Source organism: Perognathus longimembris, chromosome 4 (assembly GCF_023159225.1).
Source record: "Perognathus longimembris pacificus isolate PPM17 chromosome 4, ASM2315922v1, whole genome shotgun sequence".
NCBI lineage: Eukaryota > Metazoa > Chordata > Mammalia > Rodentia > Heteromyidae > Perognathus > Perognathus longimembris.
This window is the reverse complement of record NC_063164.1, coordinates 29193706-29212040: the sequence shown is the minus strand read 5'-3', so window position 1 is coordinate 29212040 and position 18335 is coordinate 29193706. Positions and strand designations below refer to the sequence as shown.

General features: G+C 39.2%; 2 protein-coding genes across 7 annotated transcripts in view; one reads left to right on the top strand and one right to left on the bottom strand.

Annotated features, from left to right (window-relative positions):
• The window catches only part of Fam126b (family with sequence similarity 126 member B), a 50565-nt gene extending 39750 nt beyond the window's left edge, over positions 1-10815 (bottom strand). For 2 of the 6 annotated variants that reach the window (XM_048344982.1, XM_048344983.1), the window contains exons 1-3: positions 9851-10249; positions 8718-8768; positions 733-830 (exon numbers count right to left, since the gene is read on the bottom strand). The gene's annotated coding sequence lies outside the window, so the exon portion shown is untranslated. Of the gene's footprint in view, positions 1-732; positions 831-8717; positions 8769-9850; positions 10250-10709 lie in introns of those variants that run through there. The other 4 variants (XM_048344980.1, XM_048344979.1, XM_048344978.1 and 1 more) reach the window with 4 other exon arrangements.
• A 146-nt stretch (positions 10816-10961) lies between these two features.
• Ndufb3 (NADH:ubiquinone oxidoreductase subunit B3) lies at positions 10962-18117 on the top strand. Its single transcript, XM_048344985.1, has 3 exons — positions 10962-11159; positions 14817-14970; positions 17851-18117. The coding sequence occupies exons 2-3, from the start codon at positions 14819-14821 to the stop codon at positions 18005-18007; spliced, it is 309 nt and encodes a 102-aa protein (XP_048200942.1). The 5' UTR covers positions 10962-11159; positions 14817-14818; the 3' UTR covers positions 18008-18117.
• Positions 18118-18335: the final 218 nt, after the last annotated feature.

Sequence of the window (18335 nt, the reverse complement as noted above, 5' to 3'; positions counted from 1 at the left end):
GCTTCCTTTTGCTAAGGCTAGCACTCTGCCACTTGAGCCACAGCGCCACTTCTGGCCGTTTTCTATATATGTGGTGCTGGGGAATCGAACCCAGGGCTTCATGTATGCAAGGCAAGCTCTCTTGCCACTAGGCCATATTCCCAGCCCCTACAGTAGCTTTTTAAATGATTAAACTTTATGTATTTCCCTCTCCTCTGGGAAGGAAAGAGACTAGACATATTCTATATACCTGGACTGGTAAAAAATACCCAGCTAGCTTCACTTTTTTTTCGTTTTTGTTTTTTTTTCTTTTTGGCCGGTCCTGGGCCTTGGACTCAGGGCCTGAGCACTGTCCCTGGCTTCTTTTTGCTCAAGGCTAGCACTCTGCCACTTGAGCCACAGCGCCACTTCTGGCCATTTTCTGTATACGTGGTGCTGGGGAATCGAACATAGGGCTTCATGTATGAGAGGCAAGCACTCTTGCCACTGTGGCTCTGTGGCTCAAGTGGCAGAGTGCTAGCCTTGAGCAAAAAGAAGCCAGGGACAGTGCTCAGTCCCAGAGTCCAAGCCCCAGGACTGGCCAAAAAAAAAAAAAAAAAAACCGAACTCAAGGACAATAATTAAAATGTAAACATATCAGGTAAAATTACATAATAGCAGCGATTCATTCAATACCACCAAAAACTCTTAAACAGTCTAACCACAGGGGAAATTCATTCCTTATCCTTTAAAAAGTTAACATAATAATTTTACCTGTTTTAAGATCAGTCTTCTAAAGGAGGTGGCGGCACAGGAATGCAGCAGAGTTCAAGTGTGGAATTCATTTGTTGATACTTAAATGTTTTCCAGCTCTATAAAAAATAAAAATGAAAAACCATAAAATGTTCAGCTAATATGCTCAACAATATATATAATACAAAGAATTGTTTTGATGATGCATTTATAATTATAGCTCATCTAATTAAAAAATTATAGGGCTGGGGATATGGCCTAGTGGCAAGAGTGCTTGCCTCGTATACATGAGGCCCTGGGTTCAATTCCCCAGCACCACATATACAGAAAACAGCCAGAAGTGGCGCTGTGGCTCAAGTGGCAGAGTGCTAGCCTTGAGCAAAAAAAAAAAAAAAAGCCCGGGACAGTGCTCAGGCCCTGAGTCCAAGCCCCAGGACTGGCAAAAAAAAAAAAAAAAAAAAAATTATAAAGCCTGTAATCCTATCTACTTGGAAGGCATAGATTGTGGGATTAAGGTTCAAGACCAGGCCAGGCCAAAATAAAGTTTGTGCAACTCCACCTCAACCAATGGCTATAATCGTTATTCCATCTGTGGAGGAGACACAATGACTACACTATGGCACATGCCTGCAATCCCTAGGAATGTGGGGAAGCACAAGTAGAAGGATTATAGGTCAGGCTGGCCCAGACATAAAGCAATACCTTACCTGGAAAATAACCAAAGCAAAAAGGGATTGGAGGCATATAGCTCAAGTGATATAGGACTCCAGTATAACCCCTAGTACCACAAAACAAAGGCAAAATTTTCTATAACTAGCACACTTATATACCTTTATCAAACAGCAAAAATTATTTTTTAAGTAGAAAGTCTCAAAAAAGTCTGAAAAAGTTTTAAGCACAAAAATTGTAATGTCCCATCTACACATTATGTACTTCAGTTTGTAGCAGCTCTCAGTCCTGTGTTACTGTCCTCTGTTATTGCTATAAATTATTGTACAATTTGCTCCTAGTTTTGTGGAAATATGCCTTCCTAAAGGCAAATGGTGACTAAAAAGCAAGGTAAAAGTTAATTGTTCTTAATTTTAAGTGATAAAGTGAAATTTTAGATTTACTGAAAGGCAGCATGTCTTTTTCAGGCTTTTTTTTTTTTTTTTTTTGGCCAGTCCTGGGCCTTGAACTCAGGCCCTGAGCACTGTCCCTGGCTTCCTTTTGCTAAGGCTAGCACTCTGCCACTTGAGCCACAGCGCCGCTTCTGGCCGTTTTCTGTATATGTGGTGCTGGGGAATCGAGCCTAGGGCCTCGTGTATTCGAGGCAGGCACTATTGCCACTAGGCTATACCCCCAGCCCCAGGCTTTTTTTTTTTTTTTTTTACCATACTTGGTCAAAACTGTGTATCATAAATCTGTGACTAAGGCAAGCTTACTCTGTCTTCTAGTGACTGTCTTATGTCATTTAGCATAATGCCCTCAAGGTTTATTCCAGTTACAACATACTGCAGGATGTCCTTCCTTTTCAAGGCTGGAGAATATTCCATTGCATCTATATACATTCTGCTTACCAATTTTTCTGTTAATAGGTATGAGTTACTTTTCATGTTTTAGGTATTGTGAATGATGCTTATGTTATGAGTATACAAATCTCATGAAGATCCTGCTCTCAATTCAAACTAGAGTTTGAATTGAGGGCCTCACTTGGCTGGCTTGCACACAGCTAGAACTCTACCACTTGAGCCTCACCTCCATCCCTTCTCTTTGAGAATGATTTCAGAGATAGAGTTTAGCAGACATTTCTGCCCAGGCTGAAATCTGAGTATCTAGGATCACAGGTATAAGCCACTGGCACCTGGCTTCAATTCTTTTTGGTATATATGGATGGTACCATAGTTATAATCCACAACTGTAATCAATAAAAAGATAAAGCAAGAAACTTAATAGATGGGGGTAAATCAAGCAAGTACCTAAGTGCCAATATGTTTATCCCTCTTTTTTCTTATCAAGGCCATTATTACTTCTTAAACAGTGTTAGAAAAGCTTTAATGTACTTTTTTTCTCATTTTAAATGCGATTAAGTGTATGTATGTAAGGCAACTTATCTTTAAAACAAGATTTACAAATTCAGAAAATAGTCAAATATATTAATGTTTTTTTAGGATATTGTGCTTGTTTTCAAATAAATGCCTTCTCTATTCCAAGGATATTAACATACTCAACTTGCATTTTCTTCTAAAGATGTTTTATTATTATAGACCTTCCTCCCACCATCCATCTTTTTCCTTCCTTCCCTTTGTTTTATTTTATTTTATTGGTGCCAGGTTTCTCAAACATGGACCTTGCACAAAAGCTTAACTTTCTTGCTCACAGTTGACACTATACCACTTGAGCCATGCCTCTAGTTGGGAATTTTGCTGGTTAACTGGAAGGAGACTCATTTTTGTTTTGTTTTGTTTTGCCAGTCCTGGGGCTTGAACTTAGGGCCCTGGGCACTATCCCTGAGCTTCTTTTGCTCAAGGCTAGCCACCTGAGACACAGCACCACTTCTGGCTTTTTCTATATATGTGGTACTGAGGAATCAAACCTAGAGTTTCATGCATGCTAGGCAAGCGCTCTACCACTAAGCCACATCTCTAGTTTATGAAGAGAGACTCTTGCAGACTTTTCTGCTCAGCCTGGCTTTGAACAGTGATCATTCAGGACTCAGCCTCTGGAGTAGCTAAGATTATAGGTATGAGCCACCAGCACCTTGCTTAAAGGTCTTATTTTTATTACTATATATGTGTGATATATATATATATAACACATATGTGTATATACAGAGAGTGCATGTGTGTAAATATGAAGGGGGGGAGATAGAGGGAGAGAGACGGGGTTTGGACTCATGGCCTGCATTCTCACTTGTCTTTTGTGCTCAAGGCTGGTATTCTACTACCTGAGCTACATTTCCACATCTGGCTTTTTGCTGGTTAACTCTCCAGTTAAGAGTCTCACAGAGTTTTCTGCCCAAGCTGGCTTTGATCTTCATATCTCAGCCTTTGCAGTAGCTATGATTGCAGACATGTGCCACCAGCACCCAGACTGTTAGTGAATATTTTTATAACATATACTATATGTTGACATTTTAAACATTTTACATAATTCACTCACGTATAGCAACTCTATATGATAGATACTGTTATTATACTTAGTTTGTAGATATGCACTAAGAGGTTAAACCATTTGTCCAAGGCCATCACATAACTAGTAAGTGGTGAAGTCAAGTCTGTGTCAAGCTAGAGTACAAGTTCTTATTGAGGGGGATAGGGCTTCATATGCAGCCTAGGCTGGACTTGAACTTGCAATCCTTCTGCTTCTCAAGCACTGAGATTATGGGCATGTACCACCAGGCCTAGAAAGACTAAAAGGACTCTGAACACTATTCTACAGAATTCCACACTTATTCATTATACTGAGAACATCTTACTTATTTTGCCTGGTCAGCAGATATTGTAGTAAAAGGTACATGCATGCTACAGTGTAGTAGAACTGCAGAAAATCTTAAAAGCCTCTCACTCTGCTGACATTTTTAAGGTGCTGTGGCCTGCACTATGCTGAAATATTCCCTTCAAAATGAAGGATAAGTTGCCATAGCTCAGTCAATCACCACCACTTGGAAAGAAGCGTGGTATCTGGTGGGCCTGTTTTAACTCTAGAAATAACATAAGCCATATATTAATGTGTTGTTCTGCCTCATTTCCTGAATAAACCATAAAGTGGCTGGCTGAAATAGTGTCTTAGGTAAGAAAAGGCATTCTCAAATGCTAACAATATAAAATATGCTACCATCTGAGAATTAGGATATAGCAAACTCAGTAGTAGCAATTTCCAACCATCTTTAGTACTAATACCTTCTGCTTTCAGAAACCTGTTAGTTCTATTAGTAAACTAGTTCTCTTAATAAACTATAACTTCTCTAGACAAGGATGTATATCTTGTGTTAGTAGTCCTTAAAAGGACCTAGCACACTACACTTAATTTATGTGTAGTGAATAAAGGAAGAGCTGGGCTGCAGAGGCAGACACAGCATAGAAAACAAGGGATTAATCCTCACTCCATCTCCACTTTTTTTCACTGAAGATAAAAGCTATCTGATCTTTACTTGCATCTAAGTAAAACACATGACTACTAAATTCTGGTCACTGATATCAGAAAAGTACTACATGGGAATTCCCTTTTTTTTGGGGGGGGGGGGTCAGTCCTGAGGCTTGAACTCTGGGCATGGGTACTATTGCTAAGCTCTTCAGCTCAAGGCTAGTGCTCTACCACTTGAGCTACAGTGCCACTTCCACTTCCAGTTTTCTGGTGATTAGTTGGAGATAAGAGTCTCACAGATTTTCCTACCAGGGCTAGGGCTGCCTTTGAATTGTAATCCTCAGAATTCAGCCTCCTGAGTAGCTAGGATTACAGGTGTGAGCCACCAGTGCCAGCACTACATGGGAATTCTAAAAAGGCTTTTAAAAAGATGACAAGGCAGGCCGGGCGCTGTGGCTTAAACCTGTAATCCTAGCTACTCAGGAGGTTGAGATATGGGGATTGCGGTTTGAAGCCAGCCTGGGCAGGAAAGCTCTTTAGACTCTTATCTTTTAATTAACTACCAGAAAGCCAAAAGTGGAGTTGTGGCTCAATGTGATAGAGTGGCTAGCCTTGAGCACAAAAGTGCAAGGAGAGTGCCCAGGCCCTGAATCCAAGCCCTGATGCTGACTAAAAGAGAAAAAAAGTGAGTGCATTTACTAGTAGCACGCATGTAACTGAACTGTTTTCATCCTTAAAAATGGAAAACACCTGTTCTTCCTGTGGCTTATCCTAAAGATCTGCATTTAAAAATAATCTGATGTTACAGATTACAAATACAAAGTTTCAATGTCTTTACTAAAAGATCAGTTGGCAATCCAGTAATTCCATTCCTGGATATAGAGACAAAGAAAGGACTTCAGTTAAGAAGAAACAGATGCACTCTATTTTTATTGCTCTATTTACATGAGCAAGGAAATAAAACCAAAGCAAGAATCTAAATACTGATGAATGAATAAACAAAATGTGGTAAATGTACACAATAGAATATTGAGTTTTACTGATAAAAATTAAATTCTGTTATTTGTAATAAAATGGATGCGCCTGGAGGGCATTATGTTAAGTGACATGAATGAAGCACAAAAAGACAAATACTGAGTGAACTTATTCATATGTGGAATCTAAAATAGTTGATCTCTGAGAAATGTTGAAAGATGTGACACTCACTAATCAAGATGCACTGTAGTCATCAACTACTTGGTTAAATGACAACTCCTTTGTACAACTGCCTAATGATAATAAAAAACATTAATTAATTAATTAGTTGATTCATTGAAGTATAGTTAATAATACAGGAAAACAGGAGGGAGGCATAGAGAAAGCTTAGATAACTGAGTTGTAGTTTTCACAGGCATAAAATACTGGCTTTTTTTTTTTTTTTGCCAGTCTTGGGGCTTGAACTCAAGGCCTGAGCCCTGTCCCTGGCTTCTTTTTGCTCAAGGCTAGCACTCTACCACTTGAGCCACAGCGCCATTTCTGGGTTTTTCTGTGCATGTGGTGCTGAGGAATCGAACCTAGGGCTTCACACATGCTAGGCAAGCACTGTACTGCTAAGACACGTTCCCAGCCCAGTACTGGCATTCTATTGCACATAATGAAAAGGTATTATTTCAAAAATGCCTGGGTTTAAACAAAAAGGTTTTGAATGTTCTCCCCACACACACAAAAAGGATGTTTCAGAAGATTGGGTAAATCTGATCTAAATATTTTTGGTGTCCAAAATGACCAGTTATAACCCATACTTCACAATTTCAGTAAGTTATTGGCATTTACCACATTTTCTGACTACTACAGCAGCTGTTTCATAATTCTATAAATAATCAGTCTAATACATTACGTGGTTTTCATTTCTTTTCTCCAAAGTCTTCTCATTAATTTTTTTCTCATAATTGATTCTATAATAGCCAAATCACCATGAAGAAAACCTAAAATTCATGAGGATGAATTTTGTTTGTTTGGTTTTTTTTGCTGGTACTGGGGATTGAACTCAAGGCCTGGGTGCTGTCCCTGAGCCTCTTTGTGCTTAAGGCTAGCTAGTGCTCTACCATTTGTGCCATAGCACCACTTCCCATTTATTCTGAGTAGTTTATTGAAGAAAAGAGTCTCAGGGACTGCCTAGGCTGAGATCTAGCCTTCTGAGTGGCTATGGATTACAGGCATGAAACACGGGCACCCAGCAAACCATGAATTTCTCAACCTATGTCAAGGCCAACACATTTGCAATTCAGGTTTTAATAATATTATTGAATTAATGCTTATATAAATATTAGTGGATAAATTGTTTATGTAAATACTAGTGGATGTATTTATCCACTATTTTAAAAAAGATCTTTACTTAGGAACACTTTCAAATTCTTATTTTCAATTTTAATTCTAGAACAAGAAAGCTTTCCAAAACCCCGAGAACAGGTTATAAGTGATTATCTCTGCAAATGAATTAGCTAAGATCAAATTGTAAAGGAGAAGTAGCTTACTTTAACAGAAAGCAGTTAAGGACCAACTAAAACTTAATCCAAACCAAAACTTTCAGCACAATTTTTATTTCTGGAAACTTCAGTTCTTGGCTAGAAAAGGTGTCTTAGCTATGACATTAAACAGTGACACTTTGTTGAGATATAAAATATTGGTACATTTGGCAGCCCTTTCTCGCAAGCTAAAACTGCTGTTACTGGTTCATGTCATAAGTGCCATAGCTTTGAATTAAGTCAATCATTCTAAAGTGAAAATCAGAAGTGAACCAAATGACCAAGTAATTCTTTTTCCAAATACATCTGCCTCCTTCATATTATCACTGAGATTATAAAAGAATGTGTAGGTAACATAAAAGATGTATGAGCACCTTTAAAATAAACAACTCAATTATTTTGAAGTAATCTATTTTGTCTCTGCTTTCATGAAGAATTTTCAAATTAGGGAACACACACTAAACACTGTATCAATAGCAAGCATATAAGAAAAAGAGCTAAAAAAGTGACAAAAGTTCAGTAGAAGGCTATGGAGGCATTAAGAGAAGCTGTAAAGCATCTTTAGATGTGTGTGTGTCTGTGTGTGTGTTGTGATTTGCAATAGAGGGGATTGAACTCAGGGCCTTGTACTTGCTAGCCAGATGTCCTTGAGCCATGTCCTCAGCCTAGCATTCAGAGATTATTTTATGCCAATTACCCCTAAAATCCACTAAATTATATTGGGGCTTGAACTCAAGGCCTCATGCTCTCAATGTTTTCACTCAAAGGTAGTGCTCTACCACTTAAGATACAGCTCTACTTCTCTACTTCCTACATTTTAGACAGTGACAAATGTTCAGCTTACTATCCTGTGGGAAAAAAAGCATAGCCTATTAACCAGATAAAATGTAAAATTAAACAAATAGGAGGGAAAACTTCAGAAGCCACCGGATGAACCATAAAAATTCTGTTCTGGCCTTTAAAAAAAAGTACTATATCATGTAATTGATAACCTGTTTCAAGATTTGTCTATAGCTTATTACTTTATTTTTCATTATGAAGCACTTCATTTTTCTCTAGTAAAGCTCAATCTAGCTAAAGATCTTAATGATTCTACAACTTAAGAAATTACTATATGATACCAAAACTGAGCCAGGAGTGGTAGAAAATGGCTGCAATCCCAGCTACTCAGGAGGCAGAGACAGGAAGATCAAAAGTTAATAAGAGGTCAGACTCTACTTCACAAAACAAAATAAAACAAAAAGACTGGAGGCATAGGTCAAGTAGGAACAACTGCCTTATAAGCACTGGAGTTCAATCCCTATTACTGAGGGAAGAGAAGAGCCAAAATTGTATGATTAAAACAGCTAAATCAACTTAAGTCCACATTGCAATGCAATATATAGTTAGATTAAAAAATAAACTTTCAAGATCCAATTATAAAGCAAATAATTATACCTTTTACTGCCACTGTTTCAATTTCTTATATACAGCTCCATGAGAGGATTCCTAGAATTTATAAACAATCGTTTAATTACGGTTATATGCTAATTTGAACTAATATTTCTTAAACAACTTGGTAATTTCCCACTCCAAGCTCAATTTATGGCATTCTACAATGACACCTACTGGCCACTGGAAACCACCCATTCTTTCTCTAAGACAGCTCAAGTAGGGTGATTACATAACACACACACACATATATATATATACACACACACACACACACACACACACACACACCTCAGCCCCTCACCACACTGCAAAAAGGCAAAGATGTGTCAAAACACTATAGAGGGCTGGGATGTAGCTCAGTGGCAAAGCGCTTGCCTAGCAAGTGCAATGTCCTGGGTTCAATCCCCAGTACCAAAAAAAAAACCACTATAGAACTTCACCTAAAACAGAAAGGTAAGTTTTCTTTGAGTGAGACAGCATTATTCTGTTAATAGATAAATCAAAGACTGAACACCAAGCACCATTTTAAATATTTCATTAAAATATTGATAAACATCTCAGTATTCTGAACACTTCAGAACACATCCTAGTTGTCTCCCCAAATAATATTTTGAGAAGAAAAAAATAAAATTTTGATATGGCTTTATATGCGCCAATAATAATAGGGGGAAAATCACCCTTGGAAGTTTTCAGGCAGTATTAAAACAAATTCAGTAAAAACATTACACATGCCAGTCCTAAATTTATTCTTTTCTTCTAAGCTATAAACAGTATATTTTAGCAATTTACAATGCTTACTTTAAAATCGTTTTCTAGTCTTTTCAGACGTGCAAACTGGAATTGCTGTGCTAATTCTCCATTTCATTGTACAAACAATAAATTATAAGGGTTGGGTTTTTTTTTTCATGTTTTCACTTAAGTTCAGGAGATTCAAAGCACACACTTTTTAAAACCTAAGAAATACCCGCCTTCTCAGACTTACAGAGCAAACTATTTCAAAGTTGATACCCCTCCCCTTCTCCATTATCCAGACCTCTACCTTATTTTCACAGTCCCTAATACAATATCTGAAGAGGGGGATGGAGCGGCGGAGTGGGGAGGAGGTCAACTATCTTAATCTTCCAACGTGTCCTTACCTCCTACTACAGGCTTTTATGGCTCTCTTTCTGAAGGTTAAAAATTTTTTTTAATGTGTGTGATATCAGTTTTAATCCTCAAAACAAATAAATTCATGAACTACGAAACACGAATCTGACCGCAGTCATCTAAAACCAACAGCGTTATCTCTCAAAACCAAGTCCATATTTGGGATAAGCTCTTCGTGACTACTCCATCCCTCCCGCTACCAACCCTTCGCCTACAAAAAAGCCTGCCAGGGTAGAAAGTGCATCCAGACGAACGAAAAAGTGTTCCGACCAGGAACAGGCTGCGAGACATCTTTCAAGGGGGTCAACCTCGTCGTGCCAAGGATTACATAATGTACAGCTCGCTACAAACAGTTTCCAGGATCTAGCCACCAGGAAAAATAAATACATTTTTTAAAATTCGACCCCGCACTCCGTCCTTGCCTCCGGCCCCGGGAAATGAACCTGAGAAGCAATTCCGAGGATTTCGCTCAGGTGTCTGCAACGCCGCGTCCTTTTCGTGCAAGGAATCCCTCTAACCCTCACTAACCAGCGTCTGGCTCCCGCCGGTCGCCTCCCTCCACGGCCGGCGCCGCCGCAGCCCCCACACTCGACGCCGGTCCCCAGTCGCCCCCGCAAGCCTCAGACCCCCGCCCCCCCCGCCCCCCGCTCCGGCTGCCGCTTTCCACTCACGACCCTTCCAGGCTGTCGCCGGGTGGACGAGGTTCCGGAACCAGTCAGGGCTCCCGCGCCCGCCGTCCCCGGCCACCCCCCGCCAGCTCCCCTCTACTGTTCTCACAGCTTGAGATGAGGTGAGGAGAAAGCCCTCTCTCAGCCCAGCGCGGCCCCCAGACACAGCGCCGCCGCGTACCTGTCACCCGGCTGGCTGCCTCCGGCTCCCACCGCCACCGCCTCTCGCAGCCTCTGGCCAACTGCAGCGCAACAACACGCTCTCTCATTGGCTGAGACCGCGCTCTCAATAACAGCCTCCTCTGGTGGCTGCGGCGCGCCCTTTGGCCCGCCCCCCCTGTGCACTGCCTAAAGGTTCCGTCTTCGTAGAATGAACCATCTCTTCGCCATCCCTCTCCCCTCTACAGTTTTAGAACGCACATATGGGGTTTAAAAACATCTCTATATATATGTTTTCAGACTCCTTAATGTTATGCAATCTGGCCCAGAAACCGGTGACCCACATCCGGAACGTTAAACGTCTCCTCGGCTTTTCTTGAGGTGGAGAGCTCCAGATGGCAACTTCCGTTTCCGGTTCGCTCCGGCTGGAAGGTTGAATAGTGTGTGTCCTGAGAGGTCAGATTGCTGTCAGGTAAATTAGCGAATTGGCGGGAGATTTCTGGGGTAGGATTAAAAAGTGGAATCTGTTGTGTGGAAGATGAGGAAAAGAGAGACGAAAAGGAAAAGGAGGATGTGAGGGGGGCCGCTCAGGGAAGGAAGGCAGTCGAGGAAGTAGCTCTGCTACTGGGATTGGAAGGGAAGGTTGGGGAAGGATGCTCAGTTACAGTGGTTGCTAAATTCTGGTGCTTCCGTCTCTGCCACAGCAATCCCCTCCTCATCCTGTGATCTTTGGTTTGCATTTGAATCGAATAGAGGCGAAAGAACAGCCCTCAAACCTTAAGTGCATAAAAAGCAATTACTGCAATATATGCCTCGCTGCTTGAATAGCTTAATGTAAGAATTTCCTGGTATAAATGCTTATGTTGCCATATTAAAGGAAAAAGAACGGGCTACAGAATCTATCCATTGCATACATCTAAGGTCAGGGACTAGGCACTAAATATATCATTACAGTTCATTTGTTTACCTCCCATCTTTTTTACAGTAGTCTCAACTTTTATGAGGTATATATATATATATATCTCCATCCATAATGCCCCGCCCTCTCTAGCAGCCTGGCCCGCGTGGCTGTGACGTCAGTGTGACTGTGTGCTCCCCCCCTCCCCCGCTGGTTATCACAACATGTAGATGTAGCATTATCTTCTTACTGCCTTCTCGTGGAAAGTGTACCTCTGAGCGGATGTTGATCTCCACAAAACTACTAAGTTCACAACACATTTTTTTTCATAATTACGTGCTTTTTATTTTTTGAACTATTTTTTCTTGCTGTTCTTAAGCAGTTCTGAAAGTAGAACTACTATCTGTTATGTCTTAGCACAATATAACTCATTTTTCCTAATGTTTTATTGTCAAGGATACATAACATGTAAAGGATATTTTGAAGAAACACAAATAGGCAAACACCTAACCACCACTCAGATAATAAAGCATTTAGAATGTACATTCACAATAAAGAAGATCTTTCAAGAATGAAATCGGTCAAGGAAACTGGGAGGGAATTGCTAGAGTGTTTTCTGTCCTTCCAAAGAACCACAGGACATGAACGCACATACAGTACAATATTGTAATATTAGTGATATAAAGTTTCAGTAGGGTGAGGGAGTATGCTTAGGAACTAAAAAGGCTCCTCAAAAAGACAATAACTTAAAATTTGTTGAAAACACTACCTTAAGAGCTCTAATATTTTAATGCCATCAGTATTGTTATTAAAATAATTTTATGTTTCCATATGTTTTTCACAATTGATGTACCTTACACTTATAAGATATCTGTTCATATGCTGGTTTTGTAAGTATAAACAATTGGTTTTGCTTATATTTCAAAGCTGGGCATGGGACTGCATTCTTACAACTACAAGACTTGGGAGGCTAAGGCAGGAGGATTTTGAATTTGAACCAGCCTGAGCTAAGACTATCTTAAACAAAAGAAAAGTAGATTTGTATACCCAAATAGTTTCGATCACACTTTAATATTTTCTAGTAACTGATTTAAGAATCCACTTTGAAGATGAATTTTAAATTCCCATTTCCCCTCTTATATACCACATTTTACCTGTATATTAGTGGCTGTTAAATGAATGAGACTTTGCAGATTTAGTGTATATAAACTTATGAATTCTGGCCATAAGTTACTTGAATGTACAACTTTTCTAGGTCACACATTTTTTCAGAGTGATTGTGCCCAGTCACATTTTTGACACCTGGGTATGAAAATGGAAGCTACAGCACAATGTGTTTTCCCCAATTCTCACAGTTTCACCACATAGATTTTAACCTCATATGAAGAAGACTTAACTACACATTGAAGCTCAAAGAGAAAAAGTTATTTCTTGGGAACTTACAGTTATTCATGGAATAAAACAGAATTCCAAATTTCCTTCAAGTGATCAGATTATTACTGATTTATGGCAATTCTGAAATAAAAATAATTTTTGTATGTTTTGTTTTTAACACTGGTTTTGCTGTTGTGCCCAGGCTGGTCTTGAACTTGTGGGGTCAAGCAGTCTTCCTCCTTCAGCTTCTAAAGTAGCTGGGACTATCAGCATGTGCCATTTCCCCCAATTTTTTGCTCCTTATACTTAAGAAATTCCTATAGAAGGATCCTTTCTGAAATATGGTAATTAGGTAGAAGAGAAAACAATGCTTTTATTAAAAAGAAATTTGTATAGGAGAAATAGGAATATGTATACTTTCAGGTTTTCTTTCAAAGATTTACATTCCAAATTACATAAAATTTTAAATAATAGTGTAGATTCAGTGATAACAGTGTTTTATCCTAAAGTTTCTATTTTTTACTTTCAAAAAGTATATTATGAAAATTTTGACTCATCATTTTATAGGGCAGTCAACTAGAGTTAATATTCTAGAATAACATTTGACAAAATAATGACTTCTCTTATAATTGTATAAACATTTTTAATGAAGTTTTTTTTTGAGAGTTGAATGTATGGCTCAAGTGGTAAAATGTTTACCTATCAAGTTCAAACCCCCAAAAGGAAACAAATGTATTGTTTTGAAAACATACTATGAAGAACACAAGCCATTACCATCATTTTTTATTTGTCAATTATGGAGTTTGAATCGGGCCCTGGGCTCTGTCCCTGAGCTCTTTAGCTCAAGGCTAGAGCTCTACCACTTTGAGCCACAGCACCACTTCCAGTTTTCTGTTTATTAATTGTAGATAAGAGTCTCATGGACCTCCCTTCCCTGATCTGGCTTTGATCTTCAGATCTCAGCCTCCTGAGTAATTAGGATTACAGGCATGAGCCACCAGCACCTCGTTGCTATACTCAATATATAGATAGTAACAGCCTTAGTTTGGCAATTATGTAGTAAATCTCAAAAGTCATTCTAGAATCTATGTGTGTGTGTGTGTGTGTGTGTGTGTGTGTGTTTGTTTGTGTTTGTGTTTGCATGCCTGTGCCAGTCGTGGGGCCTGAACTCTGGGCTTGGACGCTCTCCCTGAGCTTCTTCTCTCCCTGAGCTTCTTTTACCCAAGGCTGTATGTACCACCTGAGCTTCGGTGCCACTTCTGGCTTATTCTGAATAGCTTATTGGAGATGAGAGTCTCAGATTTTTCTGCCCAGGCTTGCTTCAAACCACAAACTTCAGATCTCAGCCCTGAGTAGCTAGGATTACAGGAGTGAGCCATTGGGCCTCAGCTTCATTTTAGAATCATAATGCCGTAACTTTTCATATTATTTATGTATGTGTGTATTTTTTGAGACAAGGTCTATGTTGCCCAGGCTAATCTGGAACCTTCGGGCTCAAGTGATCATCTTGGGAACAATGAGCATGTACCTCCATACCTGGTTTACTTTAATATTATTCACTTCACCAAAGTAACAGTGAAGTAGCAGATTAAGTCTTCCAAGTTGTGAGTGTTGTAATTTTAGCATGCGTTTATGATTGTGTCTGTGTAATAGTTATCTTTGTTATGTTTTGTATATGTATATTGCCTAATTCTGGACATATGCCAGTTATGTAATTAGCATTTTCAGAAAATATTTTAACTATTTTTAAGTATGTCTTTTAAAAAAATAAATATTTCATGTAAAATGCAAACCTTAAATTTTCCTTTTGGATGTCAACAACCTGTGTTTCTCCCTTACATTACTCTTTTGCTATAGAAATGGGCTCTGGACATGAACATGGACTTGGACATGGACATGGACATAGTAAAATTGAACTTCCAGATCATAGACAGTGGAAAATAGAAGGGACACCACTAGAAGCTATGCAGAAGAAGCTGGCTCAACAAGGACTAAGGGATCCATGGGCCCGGTAAGATGAATTAAGTAGTTTAGATAGAATTGAGCTTGGAGAACCAATATTTATGTTCCTTTTCAGCATATTTTCCTTAAAGAATCATGAAAAGGCAGGACAGCTGAGATCTGAAAATCCCAATTCAAAGCAAGCCTGGGCAACAAAGTCTGTAAGACGCTTAGCTCCAAACAATGACAGAAAAGCCAGACCGTGGAGCTGTGGCTCAAGTGGTAGAGTGCTGGCCTTGAACAACAGGAACTCAGGTACAGCGCCCAGGCCCAGAATTCAAGCCCCAGGACTGGCAACAACAACAACAAAATTATGAAAAGTGGATTTTTACATTAATGTTTTAGAGTCTGTTGTATTGACATTGTCTTTGTATTCCCTAAAAATCACCCAATTTAAAGGTAACTCATATAATAATTTTTCTAGTTCTTACAAATACACACTTATGGTGCCACCACCAAAATCATAATATAGAATATTGTGTTATCACTGGAATCTTCTTCGCGCTCTTAAGCTTTCAAGTTTTAGGCAATTGGAATCATAAGTATATAGTTTTTAATTCTGACCTCTTTCATTTAGCTTATGGATATCTTTTGTGGCTTGTGCCTATTGTACCCTAATATGTTTCACCTGTGCTTTCTTCTAGAAGCTCTTATGTTTTTGTTTTTAAAATAGAATCCTTCTTTATGGCCTTCTTTATGGATATGAACTTATGAGTGCTAGGAGAACAGGCTTGCACCCTCACATGGGACATAGAGTTTCCTGAAGCTCCACTTCCAGCTTTTTGGTGGTTAATTGCAGCTAAGAATCTCACAGACTTTGCTGATTGCACTGGCTTTGAACTGCTATCCTCAGATCTCAGCCTCCTGAGTAGCTAGGATTACAGGCATGAGCCACCAATACCTGGCCTGTTATAGGATTTTCTTAGATACTCTTTATCAAAATGAGGAATATCTGTTCTGTTCTACAAAGGTTTTTTTGTTTGTTTGTTTTTGTTATTGCACTTGTTTAAAGGAACAGAGTCCTGCAGGGTTGTCTAGGCTGACCTCACATTCCTGGTCCCAAACACTTCTCCTAGCTCAGCCTCCTGAGTATCCTGGAACTGGAGGGACTGCACTTTTATACCCTACTCATGTTATTATTAATCATGATTGTTGAATTTTGTCAGCTCCTTTTCTGTACTGAAATGCTGACTTTTTTTTCTTTTTCTGTTAGTATAGTGAATTACTTTTATTGACTTTCAAATATTACACGAAATGCAGAGGGAGAGGGTGTGTGTGTATTGCTGGATTCCGTTTTTCTCAAAAAAGAATTTTTTTTTTTTTTTTTTTTTGCCAGTCCTGGGCCTTGGACTCAGGGCCTGAGCACTGTCCCTGGCTTCTCTTTGGTCAAGGCCAGCACTCTGCCACTTGAGCCACAGCGCCACTTCTGGCCATTTTCTATACATGTGGTGCTGGGGAACCCAACCCGGGACTTCATGTATATGAGGCAAGCACTCTTGCCACTAGGCCATATTCCCAGCCCCCCGTTTTTCTCAAATTTTGTTATGAGTATTTCCATCTGTGTTCATAAGGGATATTGTGTAGTTTTCTTATAGCGCCTTTATAGGGGTCTGTTAGATAAATTATTGATTTGATTAGCTCTCATATTTTCTAGTAGAGCATATTTTTAGTGTTAAATGTTTTTTGTATTTTACAACAATTTTTTTCACTGACTTACCATTACCTGTGAAAGAGAACATTTTTTTTCTGTAGGTCTCTGACTTCTCTTTACTCAAACATAACTTCTAAGCAGGTTACTCAAGAGAATGTTTGCCACAACAGGAAATTAGTCTTCTGAAGTTCAAGCTTCTATGACAAGGAAAAGCTGTGATCTTCTTGAATAATGATTTCAATTTTTTTTTGGCCAGTCCTGGGACTTGGGCTCAGGGCCTGAGCATTGTCCCTGGCTTCTTTTTGCTCAATGCTATCATGGCTCAAGAAGTGCTAAGGAGGTGGGGGCTGGGGATATAGCCTAGTGGCAAGAGTGCCTGCCTCGGATACACGAGGCCCTAGGTTCGATTCCCCAGCACCACATATGCAGAAAACGGCCAGAAGCAGCGCTGTGGCTCAAGTGGCAGAGTGCTAGCCTTGAGCGGGAAGTAGCCAGGGACAGTGCTCAGGCCCTGAGTCCAAGGCCCAGGACTGGCCAAAAAAAAAGTGCCGAGGAATGGAACCCAATGCTTCATGCATGCTAGGCAAGCACTCTACCACTAAGCCACATTCCCAGCCCCAATAGTAATATTTTAATGTTAACTGTTAACACCCTCAACTGCCAAAATATATATTATACATTTGATCTTTATGGCACTATAAAGTAGATAGTAATCACTAGAAGAGGAAGCAAATCCTGAGAAGTTATGCATCTTTCCCAGCCTATATGATTATGTTCAGCAGAGCAAAAATTAATGTCTAGTTCTCTTCAGTTTACCTTTCCATTTCAATGGTGTTTGGATTAGCCACTTGGCTGGGCTGTGAAATCAAAGTAAGCTGATCCTTTTGAGAATTCTATAAAATCATAGATAAAATAACAACAAAGTGTGAAATCAACTTTTTAAAAATTTTAAATTATTCATGAGTATTGGAGGTATGACTGGAGTGATAGAGTGTCTACCTAGAAGTACATGGCCCTGAATTCAAACTCCATGCCACAAAAACAAAAAAATTGTATATGAAACTTTGTCAAAATACTCTTAATTATCTTTTGCCACATGAAGATTACTATTGTGATCTACTTAGATTATCTTATCAAATGTCACATTTAAGTGTTTTATATAGATGAAAATTAAATTTGTTTTACTCAGTGAATGCACATGAATTATGTATAATTATCTTTTTTTCCCTTTATTTCTAGCAATGAAGCTTGGAGATACATGGGTGGCTTTGCAAACACCTATTCCTTTCTTGGTGTGATATTTAAAGGTTTCAAGTTGGGATTTGCTGCATTCGTGATAGCAGCTGGGGCTGAATATTTGTTTGAATCTCACAATAACAACAACAATGACCACTAAAGATAATACATGGGGGTATCTTATGACTTCATAACTCTCATAAGAATAATATATCCTCACTGAAGCCTGCTTATCTCTGTGGTTGTTCCTTAATAAAGTAGTAAAAAACATGCAAGTCCGCTTTTATAATTCTTTTTTGGTGGAATTTGTGTTTGCATTTGGTCTTGTGCTCACTAGGTAGGTATTCATTCTACCACTGTTTTTGTAATTCTAAAAAAAATTGCTAGGCATGGGGGTACACATCTGTAATCCCAAGCACTCCAGAATCTGAGACAAAAGCATCATGAGTTTGAGGCCACCTTGAGCTACGTCACAGGACTCTCAACTC